This window comes from Pungitius pungitius, chromosome 17, assembly GCF_949316345.1.
Source record: "Pungitius pungitius chromosome 17, fPunPun2.1, whole genome shotgun sequence".
Taxonomy (NCBI): Eukaryota; Metazoa; Chordata; class Actinopteri; order Perciformes; family Gasterosteidae; genus Pungitius; species Pungitius pungitius.
The window spans coordinates 14,712,928-14,739,264 of NC_084916.1; the positions used below are offsets into that span (position 1 = coordinate 14,712,928).

General features: G+C 48.6%; 1 protein-coding gene across 5 annotated transcripts; it reads right to left on the reverse strand.

Annotated features, from left to right (window-relative positions):
* Positions 1-1,772: 1,772 nt before the first annotated feature.
* On the reverse strand, positions 1,773-24,531 carry hivep3a (HIVEP zinc finger 3a). 5 transcript variants are annotated; one of them, XM_062558440.1, is made up of 8 exons: positions 15,234-15,473; positions 8,994-12,814; positions 8,646-8,840; positions 8,013-8,194; positions 5,507-5,688; positions 5,375-5,428; positions 4,238-4,767; positions 1,773-2,905 (listed from the first exon to the last, which is right to left on the reverse strand). In XM_062558440.1, the coding sequence occupies exons 2-8, from the start codon at positions 12,459-12,461 to the stop codon at positions 2,558-2,560; spliced, it is 4,959 nt and encodes a 1,652-aa protein (XP_062414424.1). In that variant the 5' UTR covers positions 12,462-12,814; positions 15,234-15,473; the 3' UTR covers positions 1,773-2,557. The 5 variants fall into 5 exon arrangements, with proteins under 5 accessions (XP_062414424.1, XP_037330161.2, XP_062414422.1 ...); XM_037474264.2 differs by lacking the exon at positions 15,234-15,473 and adding an exon at positions 24,455-24,531 and having other exon boundaries at positions 8,646-12,814; XM_062558438.1 differs by having other exon boundaries at positions 8,646-12,814; positions 15,234-15,472.
* Between the last annotated feature and the right edge of the window lie 1,806 nt (positions 24,532-26,337).

The window sequence follows — 26,337 nt, forward strand, 5'->3', positions numbered from 1 at the left end:
TGCAACTTCCGTGTTGTAATGACAAACAGCACAGGTTCCCTCTACTGAAGAAGAAGAACATGGCGTACGGCTAAAAGAACTGGAAAAGAGCGAATCTTGATATTAGAATAATGTCACGCTTTTACTGGCCCCCCAGCAGTTTGAATACTCATGAATACTTATACTTATTATTTTACAAGAGGACTTAAAACCAAGTGCATTTAAATAAATTGATATGATGATTTGAATGATTTTTAAACTTTTAGAAGTTTCCATTTACAGACTACTCACTTACTACTCAACGTTTTTTGTCAGTGAAATAAAAAAATTAAGAGAAAAGAAGCTGAAGCATGAAGCAAAAAGCTTTAGGGAAACAAACCAACCAGACCGATGGAAGCTGTCCAAAATCAATCCTATACAAGGAAGAAAAAAACCAAGCAGTGGTCATAACAACAAGGAAGGAAGTTGATTTCATATCAGTGTGTCAAAGTTCAAAGAGATCCCGGTGTGCACATGGGCGGGCCCAGGTGAGGGCAATGAGGTTAATGGCTGGTTCTGTAATGACCCAAGTTGAAGGGGCGAGTAAACACTGGGCAAAAGGCATGAAAACGAGTCACCATTAAGGTGAAAGCAGCAACATGAAGTAAACGTAGACACGTTTGTCTCCGGTTTGGTTCCCATGAGGTATATTGACTTTTTTTTCTTTCTTATAATTTCAGAAGGTAAAATCCCTTCCCTCCCTTCCCCTACATGATTATGTTGTTTGAATCTCCTCTTCCAGTGAACCTTATTGCAGCGCTTCATCACGTTCTGTCAATAATTATCTGAAACAATATAAATTTAAAGGTAGTTGTTGTAGATAATGGCCGCGGAGTCACAGGCGTCCAGCAGAGGGAACCGTAAAAAGAAGGAGTGATCGATTAACAATTGCGACAATAAAAAGGAATAATAAAGTATCTCTGGGGACTTTAAGGCGACACAGAGCCGGGTTAATGTTTGAACGCAAAAGGCCGTTTTTTTTGCCATGAAGGTTTTCAGAAAGGTTACGTCTTAATGTGGAAATAACAGGAACAAGTTTAATTTGTGTGCATGTGTGGAAACAAGAAACACAAATTGGATAAAACTGGGTTTAAAATTCTTTCGTCGACATAAATTATTCTATTAATGAGGCAATGAACGATGTACGAAAACACCCCTCAGGTAAAAAACTGAAACCAGAAAGTTTGTGTTTGAGCTTCTGAGGTGCAGAACCCTGTCTCAGAGTAAAGCTCAATAGGAGACCCTCTTAAAAGGTATGAATGGTAAAAAAAATCCATATTTTGCATAAAAGAAAAGCAGATCCCCACTAAACTTCCCCTGTTGATTACATAAAATAATTTTAATATGACACTTTATCTCATTTTCATGTTAAAATATATACAAATCATCACTTTTTTATTCCTGCGTGCACGTCTGTCACCTCCCGGATGATCGGTCCCAACGAGCGAGCCCTTCGACGTGTGACGTCACCCAGGGACTCTAAGCTGCTCTCTACTGCCACCCAGTGGTCACGCGTGGCACCTTCACCTCTGGGTAAACGGAAGAGGAGCTGCCCCTCGCGGCCCGGATCAGCACAGAGTGGAGGAGAAGGACGCAGCACCGAACAAACAATCACAACAGAGAGAGGATTTAATCGAGTTTGTGCCGAAAAGCAGGTTTTAAGTTGAGGTCGGGTGTCAACTTCCAAGCAGCAATTGATGAGAAGAGGAGTGACGACAGATAGATGGATCGAAAAGGAGGAGGCACAAAGAGGACGCGTGTAAAACAGTTTTAATATAAATCTGTAAAAATGAGAAGTTTAATGGTAAACATGAAAAGGACAGAGAGTGATTGTATCATTTATAAAAGCAACAACACAAAAATACATGTATCTGTTTTATGAAAGAAACTGTACCGCAGCTACCATATATACGCAAAACAGGTTTCCTCTGGGTATCAAATTATTTGTCAGTGCACTGCGAATGTCTTCATCTGAAAACTCTTTTCCTGAAGACATTAGAAAAGGAGGTGATCGTAACCCTGCTTCTTTGAACAAAAACCAAGACGACAACAACAACAACAACAAAATACGGACAAATAATAATAATAATAATCACAGCCGTTAAGAATGAGAATTTCAAACCCACAATCTCGACATAAAATTGCACTTCAAAATACTGGTCGGGGTAAATAAATATTTGTGGTACCTTTCTCTATCCATTTTGGTAATACAGTACATTAACACAGCAATATTATATTAGAGCTGTCGAATGGGTTAATAGGGAAACTGATTAAAACTTTATCTATTTTCATTCCAGCTGCTTTTGCATATAGTACAGAATTTGCATAATAGCACATAAATAAATTAACACCGATGACATCAAACAAGAGGGTAAAAAAAGATTTACAAAACATACTGCATATCTAACATAGTGCTTATATATTATTCATATAATTACATGACAGCGTCATTCAGAAGCGGTGCTCTCGCCTTTCGTCCTCGGGCCTCCAAACCAGTTACTGGTTTTTTTTGGGGTCCGTCCCTTCAGACTCTCCCTCCTCATCCGAGTTGTGTCTGGGAGGAGGGAGCCTTTTTGTGGCCTCGGGCGGGCTCCTCGCCGCAGACCTCCGCGACGACCTCCGGGACCCCCGGCGGCGGCGGAGGGAGCCTCCCCTTCGGAGGAGGGTCACCCGGCGGCCGGGGTCGCCCGGCGAGGCCGCTCACCAGGCTGTACAGAGGCAGGGTGGACCTGGGCTGGATCACGTGGATCCCCCCGATGGGAAGGAGGAGGCTCGGCGGCCTGCTGGGCGGCTGGGAGTGCAGCGGCAGGTGGCTCAGGAGGGTGTGGCCCCCCCGGGGCCGCGCTGCGGGCGGGGCGGCCTGGGGCGGAGACTCCTCATCCGCGGACTACGGAGAAGAAAAAACAGATGAATTATTAAGCAATAAATTGATAAATGATATCAATATGTGTTTAACTTTTGGGATTGAGTTGCCTCTGTTAGTGTGACATTGTATTAGAGCACAGATGTGCGGTTCACATCACGTCACCTACAGAGGGCCAGATACTTCATACATTTTTCCCCACTTCAGAGCCAGACTATTGCTACATTCTCACTATTTGGGGATGTTGCCTCATGACTAGACTCCTAACATGTATGATGCATGTATGTGCAGGGGGCGGGACATTTTATAGTTAATATAAACTTCTCATCTAATAGCGTCACTGCGTCTAAATTACCCCAAACTAACCATTTTGTATTGTAATGCATTGTTACTAAATAGCCATATACTAAAGAGCTTTTTATTATTCTAATATAATAGAAATCATATCAAAATATTAAAACAAGTAAAATAAATGTGCCGTGAGAAAACCTTTGTAAAAGAGATTATAAAGAAAATCAGGTGTTTTTTTTTAGCATATATTCCGATATATGTACACATCACATATATAGATACTTATAAATGGCTCCCCTTACGAAACACACCCAGTTTACAGGTGGATGTGCGACGTGAACAGGTACGTCTTTGTGATTTAGTATCTACTCCCATGCGACCGATATTGGAGCAAAGAGGAAGTGGTGAGGTCACACCATAACAGAACCACCAAGTTTGGAGCGGCTTTTTTTTTTTTTTTGTATTTATTTAATCTGAGGTGAACCGATGATATTCGCGCGGTTTCCAATCTCGGTACTTAAACGACCGACCCGCCTCTCGTTTTATCGGCGGGCCGCCCAGGGAAAACATGTCGCGTTCTATTTGGGGGCTCTCCTGCTTTATTTTAAGGTTTAGAGTGACACAAAACAGAGAGAGTTGCCTTTTTTTTTTTTTCTTCCCCTTTCCAATGAGTTTTAAAATGACCTCGTGTGTACCGGGCCTATCTATATTTGTTCTAGATGTTGACTCGCTGGGATTCAACTGAGCCGCACAAGATTAGCTTTGTGAGCAAAGGGCTGATGTATTTAAAACTGCCGGGGGCCAAAAAAAAAACGAACAGAGGTGGAAGTCACAGGTGAGTCCCGGCTGCGGTTTCAACAAGAGCCACGGCTTTTTGGACCGGCGCTAATTATACGCACGAGACAAAAAAAACAAAAAAAACGGAGCATGGCGACGGATCCCGAATGGAGACCCAAACAATGGTCGGGGTCAGGAGACATGAGGAAAGATGAGGAAAGATGCCGCACAGCATATTGATGTCACATTAGTGTGTTTTTTTTAAAGCGAAAAGCTGAAGGGACTCACCGGTCTCGCAGCAGCCGACCGGCCTCTCGGGTGGAGACGGGCTTTGGGTGGAGCCAGGAGGCGCGCGGAGGCGCCGGCGGGCCCAGAGGGCGACGACCCGCAGGACCGGACCCTCACCGGGGAGACCGGTCTGGCGTGGCAACCGGGCGGGGACGGGGAGGCGAGGTGAGCCGGGGACCCGGGCGACGGGCCCCGGGGCGGAGACGGCTCCCTCCGTGGCATGGCGGGCTGAGAGCGGGGGGGGCGGGGCCCCCCGGGGGACGCCGACGCGGAGGCGTCCAAGCGCCTGCGCGCGAACACGGCCCTCCTGCCGCCGGCCGAGCTCGCGGGGGGAAGCGGGTCGGAGCGGCCTCCTCCCGGGGGAGGTCCCCCCCGCTCGGGGGAGGCGGCGGGGGAGCTTCCAGCCACCTTGACCCTGTTGTCTTCATCAGGTCGGCCATCTTTCTCCCTCGCAGGCTCGTCCTCATCATGTCTCAGGTCAGAAAACTGAGGATCTCTTTGTTTATCTGCGGGACGTTTTTCACGGCCTCCTAGGACAGAAAAAAAAGCCTATTTTTTTTAAAAGTCTAACAACAAACTCCATTCTTCACTTGAATTAATTAAGTGTAGCCGTCTGATATTGATCAGTCGTCATTATTTTTCTTTCTAACCCGGCGCAAATGTGTAAAGCCGGTCCAGGAAGTCAAATGGAGTGTGCCGCGGCAGGTTTTGGCACCAGCGCAGCACATTTTTCTCCCCGGGTGTGATGTTTTAACAGCCTCGCCCATGTTTCCTCACCCGCATATCTTCACACACACTTCGACGCCCAAGATTTTGATCTGCGGCTGACCAACGTTTACATTTCCGTTGCTTACGGAAAACGCGAGAGAAAAAAAAACGGGTCGAAGCTCAAATCACAAAAAGGGACAAAGTGTGCAAGTCAACGAACGGAGTAAGAGCGCTTGTTGCTCATCAATCCAGAGACGCTCGCATGCGGCTCAGGTTGCACACCGGCGGATGTGCTTGGTGGGCAGCTGCCAATAAAAGGAGTTCCTGAAGCGACATGAAGCGGTGGACGCCTATGCACAACAGTAATGAAGTGTATTTCAATATTAACCACATCCTTGTTGCTAAAGCTGAAAAAAAGGCGTGGCATACCTTCACCCGCACCTCCTCCGCGGGACTCGGGCCCCGAGTGTCCAGCGGGGCTCCCTGTGAAAACACAACAGACTCACAGGGGGGGCCCGTGCTCGCAAAAACGGGCCGAGGCGCAGTGAGCCGTTTCCCTACCTTCGGCCTCGGCAAAAAGGTGGCGGTGTTGGCGGCCGCGCGGTGGGGATTCTCTGATGCGCCGGGGGCACTTTTGCAGCACACTGGGGGCACTCTTAAGGTCGAATAGGCAGTCCACACATTGGCACCTCTCTCCTCCGCTGCCGCTGCCGCAGTGCGCGAGGGCTCGCTTCTCATTTGATCTGTAGGGTGCGTCAAGAGAGCAGTGGGTTTCAGTTTCGGTCCTCTGAGCTTTTTTTTCCCCCCTTAACTATTTGTTCATTAATGCCGCTCCTTTCAGGATGAGGGGAGAGGGGTGGGGGGGGGGGGGGGGGGGGGGGTCACAATCGATGTGAGTGTAACTGGAGCTGACAGACTGTCTGCAGGTCCTTCAGCACCTGCGAGCAGCTCCGGTTGGGTCTGTTTGGCCCGGCTTTCTATACAGAGTGAGCTCACACTGTGGCAGCTGGGCCCGGGAGGGTGGGGGGGGCACCGAGGGTCCCTCGGGCGAGGCGCCCACTTCAGCTTCAACAGAGAAGCTTTCATGAGCCAAAACCAGACAACCCCCCCCTCCACCCTACACACACACACACACACCCGCCCACGGCCGTACAACCCCATCACAGCTCACACCACCGCCGTGTCCAAACAAGGGGGAGCCTACGATGTGGCCAAGAGTTCGGGGGTTTGCTTCGTCCGTGCCAATGAAAACAGGCCGGAGAGGGAGGGAAACCCTGGCCCGGACCAGCTGCTGCTCCACACATGCAGGAAAAAGGCACCGAAGGTGAAAACACATTCCTACGAGCAACTTTCTTTTCGCAACGCTGCCTTTCGCGGCTGGATGAACTCGGGTGTCGTAAGCGACGGCTTCTACGGTCTTCTGCAAAAATGAGAGAAAGAGAAACCCTCTCTAATCAAGTACTGTACTCTTCACTAACCGTGAAGCACCTACAGGTGAAACTCGAACAATTTGAATATTGTGCAAAAGTTCATTTATTTCAGTAATTCAACTTAAAAGGTGAAACTAATGTATTATAAAGACTCATTACAAGCAAAGTAAGATATTTCAAGCCTTTATTTGATATCATTTTGGATGATTATGCCATAAAGCTTATGAAAAACCCCAAATTCAAAATCTCAGAAATTTTTTGGCAATGTGGCCAAGTTCTGCTGGAAAATAAAGTCAGCATCTCCATAAAGCTTGTCTGCTGAAGGAAGCATGAAGTGCTCTAAAATGTCCTGGTAGACGGTTAAGTTGAATAACTGAAATAAATTAACTTTTGCACGATATTAAAATTTTTCGAGTTTCACCTGTATATTCATCGTTTTTTTTTCTTCTAACGACAGCAAACACCGACGTTTCACTAGCTCGCCTCCTCGGGTTTTGGCCTCTCTGACCCTCGGAAGGACGGAACAGACAGCGAGGAAGATAGCGGGCGGGCACGAGGATGACTCGCGATGTGAGGGGCGTCTACATGACTCACAATTTGTTCACACACACACATTACCGAAAAGGGAGACACAGATGGCACATCACATCGCCCTGCGTCGCTGCAGCGTTTATCTCTGATGGGTATCAGAGGTACTGAGCGTGTCTGGCTTAACCTTGCAGCAAGTTTTTTTGGAGTAGTGCATGTGACTTTAATTTAAACAATAAATGTACACCTTAAATGATTGCTTATTGTCATCGCTGGTTGTGTTATCTTGCAGGAATTACTTTTAAAACTTTGTATCATTTAATAAAGTGAAAAATAGCCCCATTGTATAGAACAGCGGTTGATTTGTCGGTTGTATGTCTGTTGGTGTAGTACAGCAAATTTCAAAAGAAGAAATTCTATACAAACTTTTGTAAGTCTGCCTCAAAACATCTACACTTGATCTGACTTCCTCAGACAGCTGGACCCTTTGTGTGATGAGGATGAATAATTATGGCTAAACATATTAATACGTGGCAAATGTAAGATATGAACAGAAATTGAGTTAAAATATTTAAATTAAAATATACAATTCACTATTGTATTGTGTTACAGAGATATCTACTAAATGAGCATGCTAGCCCCCCCCCCTTGTACCTCGATAGGCGACAGTGAGTCACTGAAGGTCAGTCTGACCTCAGTCCAATGAGAGTCCATGAGAGGCAGAGGAAGCTGGGGGGGCATTATGATAGTCAGTTTATTGGATTAAATCCAAAGTAGCAGAAAGGAGAAAATGAGTAAAAGAGGAGTGTGATTTTCTATCCAATCACATTCCGTATAACAACTGATGCCATGTATGGACATGTGCACTTTCTACCAGTTCCATCTGTGTTAAAGGATGAAACGTGCTGCTGCTGCTGCTGCATGTGAATGGTGAATTGTTGTAGGAACTAGGTAAGATCCCTGGCTTCAGCCCCTCAACAGACGGATCTCTGCTGGTGTGGACAGCCAACACACACACAATGTATGACGCGATAGAGGGGATTTAACGCCGTAAATGCAGCCGGGCGTGTCACGGGTGAGCCAGCGGCTCGTGGTTCTTTCGTACTCACCCTCGCTCAGGGCTCCAGACTTCAGGGGGTTGTTTATTTCTGGGGCCCGACTGCGCTTCCTCCTCCGCGTTCTTCCTCTCATCCTCGCTCTCCTCTTCTCTGTCTGAGCCGTTGCCGCCCGCTGACGGCTGCGCCTTCGTCGCTCCCTCCGGGTCTCTGCGGTACGAGTGGCTGTTGTAAACCTACACCCGAAAGAGACATGGGGCAAATTCACCAACTCTGCTCCAGCATGCCCAGGGAGACAAAAATTGGGAAGTCTCATTTGAAGGTGGGGTTTAATGGCATTCGTTAAAAGCACATATATTTTGTCCATTGGGTCATCATGTTAAGATTTCTGTACCCGTTTTATAATCCTGCAATGCAAACCAAAACTATGCTGCACCTTCTATACACCTGAGGAAAAGGGCAAGAGTCTGTCTACGCAGACTCTCTAAGCCTTCTAAAAGTCACAACAAAAAATTGTGTCATACATTTTTGATTGCATGTTAACTAAAATCTCCCTCTGTTTTTTTTGATGGGACAAATAAACGTGACATGTCCAGATGTTCTCTAGCGGTGGTTCATCTGTTTTTTGTTTTTTTTACACACAGTGCTATCGATCGCACAGATTCCTATTAATATTTAATTAACTACCTCAGTAGAGCAGGGCCTCTTGGTGTCCTCTTGCTCCATTGACTCAGACTTCCTGACTGACATGGGGGATACGGTGTAGATGGAGGGGCCGAGCCTCTGCTTGCACTGCAGCAGAGACAGAGCCGTCCGGCTCGAGAGGCCAGGTGGGTTGGGGTCGTAGCCGCCGGTGGACCACGACGAATACACTGAGGGCTTCTGTTCATCCAGAGTACAAGGATTCGGTTTAATGTAGTTTAAATAGCACCAGCTATTACAGGTGCTGGAGAGCAGACCGGGGTATGATGGGCCAACATGTGCAGTGGAAGAACAAACACTGGGTAGACGTGTCTGATTTTCCCTTTCGAGTACCTGATCGCGAGCGTCCGCGGGAGCCCCGTCGACGTGTCCAGCCTCCCCCTCCGCTTCCTCCTTTACTCGTTTCTGCTGCTGCTGTGACTCGGCGGGGAGCTCCATACTGTTTGAAGGGGAAAGCATGCGCTTGTTGCCCCCTGAGCCTGATGTCCTCTCGCCATCGTCAGACCACAGTTGCGGGTCTGCGCTGGTGTTCCTATGTTGCTTTCCAGCTGTCGGGTGGCCCGCGTTTTGTGAAACAGCATCAACCGCCTCCCGGGGCCTCGGGGAGGTGGACTGAGAAAACGACGTGTAAATGGCACGCGCAAGGTTGAGGGTGTCCGCCTGGAGACGCACCGCCACCGCTGGAGATGGGACGGGCCTCAGGAGCTGCAGACTGGAAGTGATGTGAGGGGAGGCCGAGAGCCGGATGTGGGAGGGATTCACCCGGACCTCAGAAGGATCGTCGCGCGGTAAGGGAATCTCCAGCTTCAGCCCTGTAGCCATGGGTAGATAGTGAGCCCTGGCTGCCCCCGACGGCCCGTGCGCAGGATAGTGTCGCGGCGCCTGGAGAGGCGGCTGCTCGGCGTCGATGTGTGAGGCCTCATTTGCGGGGTCTACACGTGCGACGCGTTCCGCGCTGCCCGTCAACTGAATGCTTTGACTGAGTTTCCACCGAGAGAAGGTCTCTTCGCCTTGTTCTCTCCCGGGCTTACGCAAGACTGCGTCACCTGATGAAGGGGTGGTGGGGCACCTGCTGCAGTACGCGGACGTTGGGCTGACCTTAGCAGATGTGGTGGAGCTCACACGTTCGGGACTTTGGCTCGGTATGGTGCACCGCTTCTCCTCTTCCTCCTCCTCATCCGGATCTCTGATGGCAGTGTGCCTCACAAGGAGACACTTTCTCCTTTCCCTCCATCCCACCGCCGAGCGCTCGGGGGACAGACAGCTGTAGTCAAAGGACTTACTGCGGGCCTCAGCCGCGAGGACACTCAGTTGAGGGTCGTGGGGCGCCTGCTCCGACGCGGAGCGCCGCATTTCTCTTTGCTGGGGCGCCCCGGGCACCGTCAGCATGTGAGGAGCCCTCGACCTCCTCAGCGGGGTCGGCCCCGTCGCCTCCGCGTCCGGTCTGTTCGACTCTTCAAAGGACGCGGAACGACTGGACGCGTAAGACGCACTGCTGTCCTGGCTGGGGCTGTGGGGCAGGGAAGAAGAGTCAAAACTGGATTCCCCGGAGGACTGGACGACCTCGGCTAGACGTAGGCGCTTCTTCTTTGGAGGAAGCTTTTCGATAGGGAGCTGGGACAGGGAGGTGCTTCTCTGCGGCCACTGGAATTCCTCCGGTTTCTCTGGGTGTTTCACTGTGGATGTTGGCTCCGTCGAGGTTGATGCGCTCATGTTGGAATCCTCTGTGACCAGTATTTCGGGGACCCGCACACCGCGTTGGACGACCAGCTTTCCACTCGTTGTTTTTGCCGATTGTTGGGGTTGTTTCTGATAATCTTCCTGAAGTGCCTCCGCGCCGGGACCATCGGGGCAAAGAGATTCCTGCTTCTCAAAGGAACGAGTGTGTTGGATCACCGAACAGGTTTGAAGCGCAGGTCTCCTGGACCCCTCGTAAGACACATTGCTTTCGTCTTTGCACTGTCCCGACAACAGGGCAGTAGAAGGCAATGAAGGAGAAGAGGGATCATCCAATTCTAAACTCTCTTCTTTCCTTCTCTTGCGCATCGCTGAAGCTCCCGCTCTGACTGCGTGGTTGGTTGGTTGCGAGCACCCCGTTTGACTAATGACCACGTCGTTTTTGGGACGATGCGCTAAGCATGGGCTTTTCTTGTGTCTCTTATAGCCTTCCCAATTGTTGCATCCAGTGCCACAGGCCTCGCACTCATATGGCCGCGGTTGGCTTTGCTTGCAGTCAGGCACGGCGGTAGTGCTGTCGGGGTGAAGTAAGCCAGGACCCTCCTGTTCTGCATCTCTTGAAAGTTCGGCGCCAAGCGGGATCTCGATGGCTGGCTGGCGCCTGAGCATCCGGTAACGGCGGGACGCCTGCGTTTCAGACGGCTGGTGTTCCTCGAAGGACTGAGTTAAGCGGAACTTACCGAGGCCACCGCCGGAGGCGTCGAAGGAACTTGCCGCGGACGGCATGGAGTGACTTCTAACCAAAGGGGCGTTGGATGTCTGGCCAGCAGGCTGCTCCGCACTTGAGGGTGGATGCTGAAATTTTTCACATGGAACTCCCATGGTGATGGAGCCACTGCTTTTATAGCTCAGGTCTCCAGCTTTTGGGCTGTGAAGTAATGCGTCTTTCACGGATGACCCCTTCTGGGACTCTGAACTATTCTTCCTGGAGAGAGAGAATCTCCTCGGCTTTACACTGTCAATTTTACTGGTGTCCACCACTGCCTCGTTGATGGTGATGAGTTTGGTGATGTGATCAATGACCTGCTTCTTCGGGACTGTGAAGGCCAAGTTTTTGTCCTCCTGACTAGAGGGCTGCTGGTTATGTTCCCGGGACATTCTCTGCAGGTGTCCGAGACGGCCGTACTTGCCGAGGATGATTTCTGCATAGCTTTTGGCACTTGTGTTCGGCGGGCTGTCCTGTGACTGCTCGGTGCTCTCAGAGCGAGAGAAGTAGCCTGATTCTGTGCTGCCTTTGCTCCCTAAAATGAGCGATGAGGTCTTCTCGTCAGAACCGTGTCGTCCTCGACTCAGACGCAGCGCCAGTCTCTTTTTCACCGCGCGAGAGTCTTCATTTCCTGCGGCGCAATCTTTGATCCCGGCGGCTTCGTGACTCTCGGTTGAGGCTGCGCCGCTTTGCCTCCCCGCGAGGGAAGAGGCCGATACCAGCTGTTTGGTTTCATCTTCCGACTCGGTGACTTGCTCTTCCAAAGTCCTCGGCTCCCCGGGCGCCAGACCTGCCTTCACCCTGTGCGTGTGCGATTTGCGGTGTTTGTACAGGTTACTTTTGGTCTTAAAAGAGAAGCCACATGGGGGGCAGGGGTAAGGTCTTTCCCCCGTATGCGATCGAATGTGCTTCTGTAGGACACTCGGCTTGGCACACGCGCGGCCGCAGTAAGTGCAGACGTATTTGCCGGGCCTCTGAGGCTTGCGCTCGCGTTTCGGCTTTGGGTCGCCATCCTGGGTTTCCGGTCTGTTCCGGGCGGGGCCTCCCGCAGAGGAAGGCGAGCCTGTTGACGGACTGGAAGCTGCGCTCGCTTTCGCCCCCTCATGGTTGTGTTCGAGCGCTGCGTCCGAGTCAGTGCTCTGCCGCTGTTGCCTGAGACGCTTCCGTTCAGGGTGCTGCCTTCGGGGCGGTTTGGGCTGCTGCAGTGTGCCACGGGGTTTTGGGGAGCCCGCCAGCTGTTGCCGCCGGGGCCGGGGGGGCGACTTTGGCCGCGGCCCTCTGTGAGGAGACTCTGGTTGACAGCGCTCTTGACCTCCGGCCTCCTCCCCAGTCGTCAGGTGACTATGCGAGGCCTCCATAAAATGGGAGGACAGCCTCAGGCAGACACGTGGGATGCGTCCACCCGTGTCCGGCTACGGAGCTCACGCCGAGTCATTAACTGGAGATCGGGGTGAATGCGAGTCTATTCTATGAATCGATATCCACTTCGGATGACTTCATAACTTTCCGCTTGTTTTTGCTTCCAACTTTACGGCAGAATGACGCCGTCAAATGTTCAACATCAAAGAATGCAGCCGTGATACGTCCGGCACGGTGGAGGAAGTCCTCTGCCAGGCGAACTTGAAGCGTCCCATCGCGGAGCACTCGGCCAGTCAGACGCTCGGTAAACCCGATTCAATTCATGAGTCTTCACTATTCTCAGCGTGAAGATCTGTGAAGACAGACAACATGTTATATAAAACAGTATGGAGTGCAACGTCAAAACACAGACAGCCTTCTACCCCCCCCCCCCTCCCCCCCTTTGCTAAATATAGATATTTATATTTTATGTGTTGTATAATCACTCTGTGTCATAACATCCAGCTCTCACTGAACTGCTGAATACAGTTAAATAAGAATGGTTTATGCAATATTTTTGTCTAAATATATATCGGAATGCAGCAGATGAAAATGATGATTCTGCTGCAGGAGAGAGCGGCTTTATGTCCACTGGCTGCAACATTTCAATACAGCGTAATCTCAACTTGTCATAATCTTCTCCGATTTTTAAATCAACCATGCGTTACATATTTTATAACCATGTACCGCAATATTTTTCTGACGGATCCTGTCCACTCTTACAAAGACCCAAATCCGCAAGAAAAATAAATAAATAAACAATAAACAATAGTATTATCATTTGGAGTCTTTGGCAACATTGTTTTTTTCTCTGAATCTTTCAAACCAAACAAATTGAATTGAAAAACAAATCCTCCCGCTAGAAGGAGTTACTCATATTATAATGTCCATATTATAAAAACCACCTTTCTCGTCTTTAATGGAATTGTCCTGCGAGACATTTTGTTTTGCATAATTAATCCCACTGGGACGAACCAAGGGGCCGTGGCTCAATGTCTCTGCGTGCTTGACTGAACGCTGCGTGTGCGACATCAAACCCACGCGTCATTTTATTCATTCGAAACGACGCTCCTCGGACAGTGCTCCAGTGCACTGCTGCCACATCGCAGGACACGGACCTCTGCTCCCTTACCCAACCGTGCATGGATCTCTCATGTCTTGAAAAACTCGAACGGGCCGAGCCGAAGGGAAGGCGAGGAGTTGGCCCGGTAACTGAGTCCGTGGACATACTGGGAGAGAGAGAACTCCCGACGTGACTTTGTGCCAGCATGCTGAAACAGTAAACAAGCCATCCCACGCGCTGACCAGCTGGTTTCTACGCCCACGTTTCTGCTAGAAGACGGCAGAGCTGCTGGATTACATCCAAGTTACTGATAACATGTGAATGACCGTCTTTCGGTTTTGATTTGAAGGGCGTACATTGCCAGGGTTGGATGAATTTTTAACCAACATCCCTTTTATCCATCTTACTGTCTCCTCCAGTGATATTATTTATACTAAATGTGTGTCGGACAGGTGACGGAACTGGACTTGGAGGAGTCTGACTGAAGAAGTCATAGTGAAAGCGACATCTAGCAATCTAGAGTTGCAAAGTTGCATTGTGGGTAATGCCGGCAAGGTTTTTGGCATGTTACTAAGAATACTTTTATACTTCTTCTAACTGTCCATCGAGAGTCTCGCAATATTTTACTAAATGGGTAGAGTACATGCTGACAAATGGCCTTGGATCCATGGCTTTGTTCCTGTTATGGCGTCCCTACAAGCCACACAGGTGAGTCATTGTGGACTACATTGGATTCATGGCACCACCACCACACCTTCATTGCACTGCGGCCGTCATCAATGTTAATAATCACACCTGGGCTTCTCCTGACAACGTCCTGCATGAACACTATCAACAACAGGGTGAAAAAAAGTTGTTCTCACAAGGCATTGAGGGGTGAGCAATGTGTGCAATATAAATATATATTGCATTTAGTGCAAATAGGAACCAAAATAAATTATCTGATATTTGCGGTGTGGGCACGCAGTCACGCCTACAAGTCTGCAGTTACTTGAACACATCACCCCACGTGAACTAAAATGAAATGTGTTGCATCCGTTCACACGCGACACACAAAGAGAATATTGTGTAAATGGCTTTTTAAAAAACTTGTCAATTTCCCTCCTCTCGCACTAATGGGCACCCAGCGGTGGTTCCCATGGCAACGGCCCTAAACCATGTGGTAGCAGATGGAGGGAGAGCTGTAGGGCTAAATTTATCTTCCAGTATCCTCACCTCGACTACAGAGAGCGAGAGCAGGCGGAGGAGCTTCTCTCCTCGAAGCTACGGCTTTTCTGAGAGAGAAATCAATGCTTAGGGAGCCTTAAATCCGTAGTACACTAATACTTCTCCATTCTTTCCAGAAGAACCAGAGAGGAAAATGCATGCATGGGAATGACAAAAAAAACACAGTGAAAAACTGAGCTATAATATTCCAAACAATTCAACCAAATAAACTATTTCAAAAAGTTATTTCAATATGAAACTATTTCAACGGAAAATACTGAAAATATATCTAAATTGGATTGGCTATAGACATTTCTGAAGTACCAACTATGGCAATGAGGTGACTCAAATCATGGTATCTAAGGAATCTCTCTGACAATTTTGTGTTGAAACACGATGGAAAAAAGGCGTGTTGATTTTCCAACGTCAGCCCAGATCTCCACCTCAGCGGGAACCAGCTCACCTGAGCAACAGAGGCTCCTCCTCTGCTCTCGTGTCTCCGCCACAGCGTCAGCTGAGCACTGGCAACGCCGCCCGAGTCAGAAAGCGCGGCTTCACCAGCAGCCTGAGGGGGAGTCAGAGCGTGCACAGCCATTCGGTCCTGAGTGTGAGTGTGTGTGTGCTCCCCCAGTCTATAGGTGGGGGGGGGGGCATGCCATGCAAGGGAGGTTGGATGCACAACACAGGGAGCTCATTCACTCCCAGTCTGAGCTGTGGCCTCTGCAATGATTTAATGGGACTAGAGGGTTAGTTTATGTCAATGGAACAACTCCCAAGATTTTCATGGATGGAAAAGCACGTTTACTCGCATGTTCTTTTGCTACTTTTGTGGAACGTCATGCATGTGGTTTTTTTTACCAAAAAAGTGCTGCATTGTCAACGCCAATGCAGGTTTCCTGATATGGCAAAACAAAAACCAATAAATACACAGTAAAAATGTTTTGTTAAAACTGCCAAGCAACAGAATACTGAAATTCCCTGTTAAATTTGAGACTATTTACAATATCTTTGCTTTTTTTGAGAATGAACAGTCATTTAAGATAATTTCCTGTTCAGTTTGGGTTTGTTTGGCCATTACCTGAGCCTGACATGGAGACTAACAATAAATCCCCCTGGCTCGACTGTTTCTGGAGGTGACGGAGCCGCCCACGCCTTGAGCTCGCTCAGCGCAGAAGGCTCGCCCCTCTGCAGCCCGACGGCCTTGTCGCAGAGCGAACATCATGCTACCAGACACATTTCCTCCGCGGGAATATTTCTCTCTGTGCGGAATGTGGCACGAGGAAAGGGAAGGAAACCAGAAGACCAGGTCTCGCGGCGCCGTCCTCTTCTTGCACCTCTAGCGATCCAATACATTAACATTTAGCCGTGGCCAAATAGGAACGAGACTATTTTTAAAGATGCAGATGTAGCGGGAGGACCTTCTCTAATTTATGTTTGGCCACCGCTTCGCTTGCACAATGTAGCGCTCGGCCCGCCTCCTGAAAGGGGCAAAGAGCAGACACTTGGGCTTTGCAGAACTTGAAAAGGTTTTGCCCCAGTTGTAAAATTGAAATGAAAAAAAAAAGCTATGGATGGTCCTAAAGCAGCTCAAGCACTTTATCCCCTCAACAGGAGGCTTTAGAGTAAAGCCTTGTTTTTTAATTTTCATATCTTCCATCTCATCAAGTCCATCCTTTGTAACAGTGATGCACATGAGGACACACTACCGGGACAAGGAAGAACGTAGCGTTCAAGTCAAAGCCCATGGGGGGGGGTGTCCGGCTGGACGAAGGGAAGCTAAATAAAATAGTCTTCTCAGGGCTGGTTGTCACGTGTTGGTTTGTGTGTAAATAACGGGAGGGTCTCGTCTTCCACGTGACAAATACACCAACAGAAAGCCTGTGTTCTCTCTTTAATCAAGATCAATGCTCCCATCATGACAAAGTGTAAAAGTATGCCGCAATAGCTCTGTGAAGTTTATAAAGAGCAGCTTTTTTCCATGACTTATATTTGGATTTATGGATTATTACACAATCGAATAATCATGTCCTCCGCATCTGTAAGTCACAGCGAACCTTAAAATATGCGTAACTCATCCACGTGTTCACATTTGCCTGAGAGAGCCGGGGGAGAAGTAGTCCGAGATCCTCCAGTGAGCGGTTTATTACAACCACAACCGCTGTGGGTCAAATCACAGAGCCAAACTAGAAAAACTAACTTCCTGTTGAAGTTGGAACATCTGCATGCTCCTCAGTCTCACTCGATTCCTTACACCCAACAAAACCAAAACCAAAACCAGAACCAGTAAAATCTGCAGGCCATGCAACCAACACAATGACCAGGGATATACAAGGACATGCCTGATCGTTCCTTCTTGTGACAGAAAAAACCAACCTCTACAACTATATCTTTCCAAAAATGTCGTCACTACAAATATACGTCTGGAAAAGTTCATTATTAGCGTTTCGGGCGAAAATCTGCTGGTGAGATCGCGCGTTCTCGACAGCGTGGCGGGGGAAAGAGGTCACGGCCACTTTGACCTCCAACCGCTTCAATTCTAATCGGCGCGGGTGGAGGCTCGTGCCCTCCCTGCGTTCCTGAGATATATATTAAGAGTGGACGGGGGACGGACGCGCGACTCCGTAGACACAGCGCCTGCGGCCACAGCTGAGGGCCTTCGCCTGATTAGAGGAGATTTAAAGTAGGTCAGCTGATTATTTCCAAAGGGGTATCACTGCAGATTCTAAAGATTGAGTTGAGGAAAGTCTCGGCTCAAGTTGGGCGATCTTCTTTACGCAGTAAAGTGACAAAAGCAAAATGCATGACTAAGAAGTGGGACTGCGTGTCTGAGAACGAGTCTGCTGCAGTGCAAAAAATAGTATAGAAAGCAGAGAAGAAGAGTGTATAGAGTTTGCCTGGTACTGGAAGTATCTTTTTAGTGTGTGTGTGTGTGTGTGCGTGGGTTTGTGTGTAAATCCAGCTCATTCCTCCCGACAAATACCCAGAACCACTGGTCCCCTTGCCTCCCTCCAGAGCCCCCCCCCCCCCCCCCCCCTCCTCTCTCACCCTCAACCGGCACTGATGGACACAAATTTGCTCCAAAAGTGCAAAAAACTGCAGGCAAATGTTCCAATAACATACCTAATCCATGTGTTTACAGATCTGCCTTTGGCTACCAAAGAGGCCTGCATGTGTGCTCAAGGTGTAATAATGTAAAAAAAATGTGACCGTAATACGCCTGCCAGGCCCGCTTCGTTTTCACGGCGCTCCCTATTCTACATGCCTTATTGCCTCAGGAACTTTCCAAACACATTTACAAGGTACTTGTACTTGTGAACACAAGCCGAAGACAAGGATGCTGTCAAGTTCCAGTGAACGTAATAAGACACGTCTCATTCCTTTCATGTAATTCCCACGCAGGCTGCTAGCAGTGATGTCAGTTTGGGGAACAAACCGCTGTTGTCACGGTGATTGAACAAACTTACATTTAAATGCGCCCGAGCTTTACTTGCTAAAAATGATCTCATCTACTATTTTTGGTGGTGGTCGTCTGGAGCCTTTTAAATAACAAATTGGCCAAGAGAGTTGCAGTGAAACAATGAAAAACTGTATAGTAAGGAACTAGCAAACATTAGTCCTTCACCTTCCGTCAGTAATATCTCACGCATTTTGACACACTATATAACACTGATATAGGTGCTCTGGTATCCATATTAAAATGTACAGGCAGCTGATGTGCAGCACGGACCAACAAACCACGAAGGAATCCCACTTTTGGACCGGTCTGCACGGGTGGCCCACCCCTAAAAGCTCTACTTTTGAGCCAGAGAAACCTGCTTACGCGCCGCTGCAGGCCACTTCAGACACTTGTTGGCGTTTTCCGCGGTTCCTCGGGTCGACAAAAGCTTATACTTATAATTTAAAAGACATGCGACGTGTGACCGACCGTTTACAATAACCACTGTGGTCCTTTCAAAGCCACAGCCTTCTCGATGCGCCCCTTTTAAGCTCTTTGAACTTCACTGAACCCCACGTACACTCTGGAGGTAAACCAAGGGTAATGATTCTATAAATAAGTAAGAGTCTCCTATTGATAGACAGAGACTCGCCGACAACAGGTTCATTTAGTGAAAGGTGCGGAAGGCGTGTATTTGGAGCTGCACAAGGACACAAGGCACAAAGAGCGGCAGACATTGTGCAAAGCTGGAGAAAACCAGTTAAAAATGTTTAGAGGAAACGCTAAATATAGGACGCGTGACCAGCCACGTGCTAAACTTGTCCCCACATCTAAGTTTGGCTGCCCCCCCACCCACCCCGAGCCTCGGTGGTTTCAAAAGGCGGTGACAAAGGCATTCTGCCAAAAGGCCTCACCTGCCGACCAATGAGCAGCCAGCGCCTTTAAATGGGAAAACAAGAAGAACGGTCAAAACATCCCGGGACGGAGCTCCAACAATTAGTGGATTAACAAAAGAGTCCGTTACAGAAAACAAAAATGCTTTTGTCATTTCTCAAAGAAAATTGCCAAACCTTTATTAGCTCTTGTTAGCTATTAAAATGTGCCTGTGCTGCTTTACTTTGTCATATTTCAGTTAAATGGTTCAGTTTTGGAGGAGTTGGTCGAATAAAACCAGCGGTTTGATTACATCTCCGGGGGCTGTGGGACATCACAACAACAGCTTTTATTTACTAGGATATTATAAATGTAACCTGAGGGACACTTGGACTGTGAAGGGTGTGTAACCACTTAATCAGTTTAATACATTTGCTTTTTTCATTTTCTCAGTTCGGTTACTGATTGGATCGCTTACTTTACGAGTTGTTGGAAATCAGGGAGCAGGCGAAGCATCCACAGTCACTGATGTTACATAACTCCGGTGGATCTACAGTAACAGGACATCTGGCTGGACTGCACAACAACAGGAAAATCTAAAACCTAATGTCTGTAGAAAACGCAGCTCCGCTACAAAGCCATCCAAATGCAATAAGCACCCCCCCCCCACTCCCCACCCCGTCCCATTCAGCTGTTAAATAGAACCGATCTGCCTGGAAATCAAGGTGATGTAATGCAGGGAGAGAGCAGCCATATGGTCTTATTTCACCAACAGTGAATCAACAGACAGGCACGAGTCAGTGTGCCAAAGAGGCTACGTGTCCAAGAAGCTCCATCCAACACACACACACACACACACACACACACACACACACACACACAGAGAGAAGCGACTGTAGATCTGTACATTTCTTCGCCGTGTGCGATGCAAAGCGATGCCACAGAGGTTCAACCTGTAGCTTTACATCAGTGGAGGAAAAGGGACAACAGGCCAGAAGGATGCACGCAGCTGCCGTTGCGTAACAAAAGGGCCCGCGGTGCAGAGCCACATATAGTTACACCGTGATCAACAATGACGACAACAACAACAGCAGCAGCAGCAGCAACAACAACAACAACAGGGGGTGAGCAGAGGAGAGGAGGACGGAGGAGAGGTCAGAATGTGGATACTTCTCTCGTGGCTTGTGAGTGTGTGTGAGTGATTTGTGAATGAGAACTGCAGCTGACAGGCCTTCTGCCCGACAGGCTGCTCTCCTCGGCGGGTGTGGGAGGGGTTAGTTGGAGGGGGCGGGGGGGGCTCAGAAGCCAGAGGCCTTTCCACCTCGCGGGCTGGGCCCATACGCTCGTCTCCGGGGTCCCTGGCGGAACCCGACCCCTTCCAGCAGAGGGGCTCGCGGCTCGGGGCCAAGGGGCTCGACGGCTCGCAGCTGCGAGCGCACACATGCTCCGATTCCAATGCACCTCCACGCACACACACACACACACACTCACACACACACACACACTCACACACACACACTGCATGTAAACATGACACTTAACACCCCGGGCGTACGGTGTCCACAAAGGACACGTGCTAGATTTTCCGCCAACACGTTTCCCCCCCGTGCGCGACCACATGGAATGCAAATGCAACGTGCAAAGGCAACATAACACACGTGCACACACACAGACACACACAAGCGAGCGTATCCTTTCAATTTCCGCTCCCGTGGTCCTCGGCCGGATCGCCGGCCGGGAGGAAATCTGTTCTGACGGTAAAGCTTGTGTCTCTGCCGCTGTGAGTGTGTGTGTGTGTGTGTGTCGGGGGGGGGGGGACACTCCTAATGATCGATGACTGGGGCCACCCTTGGGTCCCCACTAGCTGGAAATGTTGTCACCCTCATGGAGGCGAGGGACTGCCTGGTCACGTGACACTCGAGGATCTGCGCGAGTACACAGTGATTTATTGCTTGTTGTAGCCGCTTACAGTTAAGAAAGAATGTGTTTTGCAGGTTTCGGGTGAGGGGGGGGGGGGGGTCAGGGAGGGAGGGGGGGGTTGTGGCGGCTGGAGTTTGTTGATGTATTGCCCCGGGAGGAGGATTTGTTCCAATGAGAGTAGTGCAGGTTCAGCGTGTACAGTAACCACTGGAGGTTGTTTTCCTACTTCCTGGTGGATGGTCAGAATTAATGTGACGTCCTTCTTAAAAAGCGAGAAACCCTGTGATTTTCATATATATACATATACATATGTATATATATGTTTTAACTGTTCCAGTATTGAGGGACAACGAAATCCTTCTGGGCGACTTGTTAACTGCAGGCTCAGAGTGTTAAAAACCTACAGAAGTCGGGGCCATCGCGTTAAATGTGAAATAAGACTTCACTCTGTAAAATTGTCCTGGTAACTAAATAAACTTGATTGTTATTTTAGTCTCTTCTATTCAGGCAACATTGTCTGAGGGCTGTGAGTGTTTTTACCAAAAGTTGTTGGAGGCGTTCCCTCAATTTCCAACGTCGTTGGAATTTCGAAACATGTGACACGCACACGTGACTTTCGGCCCGAGTATCACCGTGATGAACAGACAGGTTCATCCCAGCGTTCACTTTGTCCTAAAATGGCCCAGACTGTCACGGTTATGAAGGACCACCTCAGCTGGGTAAATATGTGCTTCTACCCCCCCCCCCCCCCCCCCACCTAGAAGACTGCTGCCTTTATGTTTCAGCAAGGTGCAGATTGTACGTCTGAAGAGGCGATTGATACGGACAGCAACCTCCGCCTCGCTACTTTATACAAGGAGACGATATAAAACAGTTGTGCGGCGCTTGAGCACATCTCCAGGGAGGGGAGTCCCCCCCCCAACCCCCCCCAAAAAAGAAAATCACCAGAAAAAAACATTGGCTTCTACCGTTCTCGCTTTTGCAACTCAAGGCCTTCTTTGTCCTTCCCTCCTAAGTGACATCATCGGGGTGGTTTTGTCTGACTCAAAAAGCTCCTTCTGGAGTCAGAAGTTACGCAACCGTGTCAAAAGGTCAAGTCTTCACACCCTGTGAAACCAGTGCAATATGTACATGTGCCCAGTAAATAGGTAAGTAACGCCCTTCCCAATGGATGCACGGGGGTCGGGGGGAGGGGGGTCAATGTCGTCCCCATCCAGTCTCCCCAATCAGTCGCCGGCTCCTGTCCATCACCTGGTCAGGTGATTGATGCCGGGAGCAGCGGAACCCCCCCCCCCTGAGGTGAAGAAAATAAAACAACCACAGTCACGGCAACTGGCTTTTTTCCACACGGGGGGGTGATGGGGTGTGGGGTGTGTGTGTGTGTGTGTGTGTGGGGTGCAGTTTCGACGAAAGAATGTCAGGAGTCGGACCCCTTTTGGTTCAAAGTGAGACGACATAACAGCCGGAGAGGAAGCCTCGGGAGGGGGGAGGGGGGGTTAAAGGATGAGACTGTACAGTAATATAGGTTGGGAGAGATTATCAATCGTCATTTGCAGACCAATGATGCTCCCGCCCCCTTACACCAGTGGACATCATCTTATCGGTCACATACCGGACAGGGATTGTGATAAACTAATCACACTTACACGGGGGAAATGAAAGTAGCAGCAGTAGTAGTAGTACAGAGTATTGTACAGAGTGTGTGTGAGGCAAGCCACCGCTGTCCTCAGATAGCCTCTCATCCAGCAGGCACCTTTTCCACCAGGAGTGTTTCAGGGCTGCACAGTCGTTTCAGTGCACCGCTTAATTTTCGCATCGATCTTTAAAAAAGCACATTGTTTGTTTCGACTGCAGGGTATGGAACTGCTAAAATCAGAAGGGTTCACCGAAATCCACAGTAACGCGGGATGCTGAAGCTTATCCGCTGACATCCGAATCAGCAAAACCAATTTAAGCGCTGTTGTGATTATGTAATATTATCGGCGATTTGATGCTGCGGCCAAAAAATAAAAATAAAAATAAAAAAATAAAAAAAAATCCGCCCCGAACGGCTGTGCATGACGTCATGCTGGATTCCTTGGAAGCAGGTTATGCAGAAATTTGTGAGCAGCAGGAAGTCATTATGCAGTCAACGCAGGGGCCGATTGGTTTCGTTTTCTGTTGCATGTGGGGAAACGGCGACGCCGGATTCCGTTGAATAAATCACCAACTTCAATTTAAACACGCGTGTGAAGAGGATTGGTCGTATTAAAAAAACGTGAATTATACCTTTTTATAAATGCTTTGGTTCTGTTTGTTCATTCGGCGTGAATGTGAACCTTTGGTTCGAAACGAAAGTCCTTGTTTACAGTAGGGGCTTTTGAGTAAGTCAAAATACTGAAAAATGAAACGAAATAAAAAGGAGTTCCAGTTGTTGGGCCAAACATTTGCTGAAAACGCCAATCGCGTATAACAGCCTGCACTCCACACGGGCATGCGCACTTACAGACGAATTAATAAAATATATCAGTTGCCAGATTTTTTTGAATGGAGGTCGGTCCGCCACAAACAGAGTGACGAAGCCCGGTGCAAAAGAACGTTCTGTCCGATCAAAATAAACAAAGGCTTTGACCAAATATGATGCAGACCGCGTTAAACGTGTTTCTCTCTCATTACAACGCTGTAACGTTTGATCAAGGCATTTATTCGAGACACAACATCCCTGCACTCATTGTGGTACAATGCAACAGCAGTGGCAGTAAAAGACAATATTGGTCATCGGTTGCTTTTTTTTTTTTTTACCTACGTAGTAGTCTGCCTCAGAGCAGAACCATGCAGTTGTGGCACTACAACCAGCGTCAAGCTACCGAGAATCACATCGCCTCCAACTGAAGTCAAACCGCATGGCACACCAAAAATGAGCAATTCTACTCATGCTTCATCAAAACGGTACCACGTACACTGAAACACGACTAGTTTAACATCACGCAATGCCCTTCTAAACTACCAACTGCTTGCTGTACGTGTTCTACTACACGAGGCAAATTTGGGATATTTTATTTTGAAAATAACATTCCTACACTTCCGGTCTCGTTGTGTCCTATTCTGGCTGACTTGCTGCAGCTTTTCACCTCCTCCTCCCTCTCACAGACAATGAATGAAGCCAGTTTTGGGGAACGGGCAAGCCCGGGACCCATTGAGGTGTCTCTACACCCCAACATGCTAAAATATATAGATGTATATAGTTCAATATATATTCAAACTGGAAATCACTCGTTATTAGCTCTAGTTACGCTGTGCGTCTTGACGTTAGCTGCCTTTATCTTACCATTCCGGACATTTAGCCACAAGAAAACATGCTGAATAAAAACACCCGTCCTGCCCCGCCATTGAAAAATCGTAGAATTAAACAAAGCGACAAAATATATTTACATATTTACAATAACTCACTGACACCAGGTACGAGCCTACATTACCTGCAGGATGCTCAACTTCACTTCTCTGCGGTGCGACCACGGGCTCTCGCGAGCTGGGTCAAGTCAGCTGACGCTCGTGAGGGCGATACAGGAAGTCTTCAGACATAAATTTCGAAATAAAAACCGTGAAAAATACGAGTAGCGGGGCGTTGACAAAACAAAAAGCGCAACGTGAAGGGCAGCTTAAATATGGAACTAGTCATGGTGTACGCAGCGTTCAATAATCTTGTAAGTAATAGCACATAGGATCGTTGTCGGTGAGCTTCGTTTGGGGCGTCGCGTTTGATAGTTACAACCGGAAGTAGCAAACCATATTCAATTCTGACTAGCTTGATACTACAATACTACTGGCATTTTCAGCAACACACAGCGCATACTACCACAAAACAACAGTCACACATTTGACATAACAGCTCCAGCTGCTGAGTTCTATTGTTTTGTTGTTTCCTTTTGGGAGTCCTTCAGTCGGGATAATAGATTTAAATACAACATGGTCCAGATCTTGACAGCGGGACGGAAAGTTTATGCTGTAGATATAAAAAGGCAGCGCTTCCGGGAGCAACTTTTTCCACAAAAGACCAGTGAGCGCTGCTACGTTGCAAGGAGGCTTTTGGGGTGAGCAATACAAATAGTGTAACCCAATGCCAATATAAAAACAAGCAATAAAATGGAAAAATAATTACAAGATAAACACAAAACTCAATCTGTACGTATCGCTGATGAGTTTCATAACACCGGGCACGTTAAGTGTTCAAAACTCGCCCGTTACCGTAATTATGCGCTATTATTTTGAAAATCCAACCCCGGTTTGTGTGTTCTGTCGCATTCCGGTTAGCTTGACACCGACAACCTCCCGCCACAGCTGGAGCGAGAGACGGACACGCTGCTGCCCCACTGACCCCGCCCACTTACGATAACGTCGAAAATACAAATGAAAGGAAAACGCTTCAAATATTTCCTTCAATTCAAATCTAGCAGGTATTCCATAAATTAATTTAGTAATTGGTACGTTTTACTACCGTTCATAAGAGTGTCTTTATACACACTATTGATGTGGGGAAAGTCCACTGAACACGTTTTACCCCACGCATCTGATTCCATAATGTATTCCATTGATTCAAAGGACCAATATATCATTCTGTTATGTAATCAGAGAATGTGTGATGGTCGCGCTATTGTTGTCCTCGCACCTTTCAACCCGCGATAACAACTGTGAGGCGACCATCACTCGTCTAATGAGGTCCTCCGGGGGGGTCCCGACGTGTCACGGCTCCGTGGGGCTTGTGTTTTTCCAACCTGGTCGCCGGGCGCTTGGGACCCCTTCCCAAGGAGGGAGGGGGGCGCATTTGCTGTTGATGGTGACACAAAAGAAAAAGCCACCGTCCCAGGGGCCGGGCCCAGAATCCCCAAAACACCGCAGGGCAAAGAGCGGCGCGGAGGGAGCGCAGGACCCGACCGCTGCTTACGCAACCGACCCGCTGCCTCGAATCGGCATTACGTAACGGCTTCGGGTCAGCCTGCTGCTCACAGCTGCACCGGGGACGACGCTCACAACGCTGCAGAACCGGTTCGCGGCCCGAGACGCGCGCGCGCGCACACCGTGCACAGGGTTCGGTTCGGTTCTGCCCCGCTGTCAATCTGCAAAGGGTTTGAGGATCTCGTGCAGGAATTTTCTTTTGCCCTTTTCGTAAATTGGCTTTTCAACGCTGACTTTGCCCTAGGTAATTACCCACAAGTCATTGCAAAGGGAAGTTAGAAACGGGCTAACCAGTGAAAGTATGGATGGGTAAAACAAAAAAAAGGTAAACAAAAAGGAAGGCGCACTGTCATTAAAATGTATAGATTTAAAACATTTAGGATTATAATCGGTCAAAATATTTTTA

Bases quoted from the DNA above. Each gene is read 5' to 3' on its own strand.
- hivep3a (XM_037474264.2), bottom strand. From the start codon at position 12,461: ATGGAGGCCTCGCATAGTCACCTGACGACTGGGGAGGAGGCCGGAGGT. The intron at 8,195-8,645 runs GTAGTTAATTAA...TTTCGGGTGTAG, and splicing joins AGAGGCCCTGCTCTACTGAG to GTTTACAACAGCCACTCGTA. The intron at 4,768-5,374 runs GTATGCCACGCC...TTTCTGTCCTAG, and splicing joins CGGAGGAGGTGCGGGTGAAG to GAGGCCGTGAAAAACGTCCC.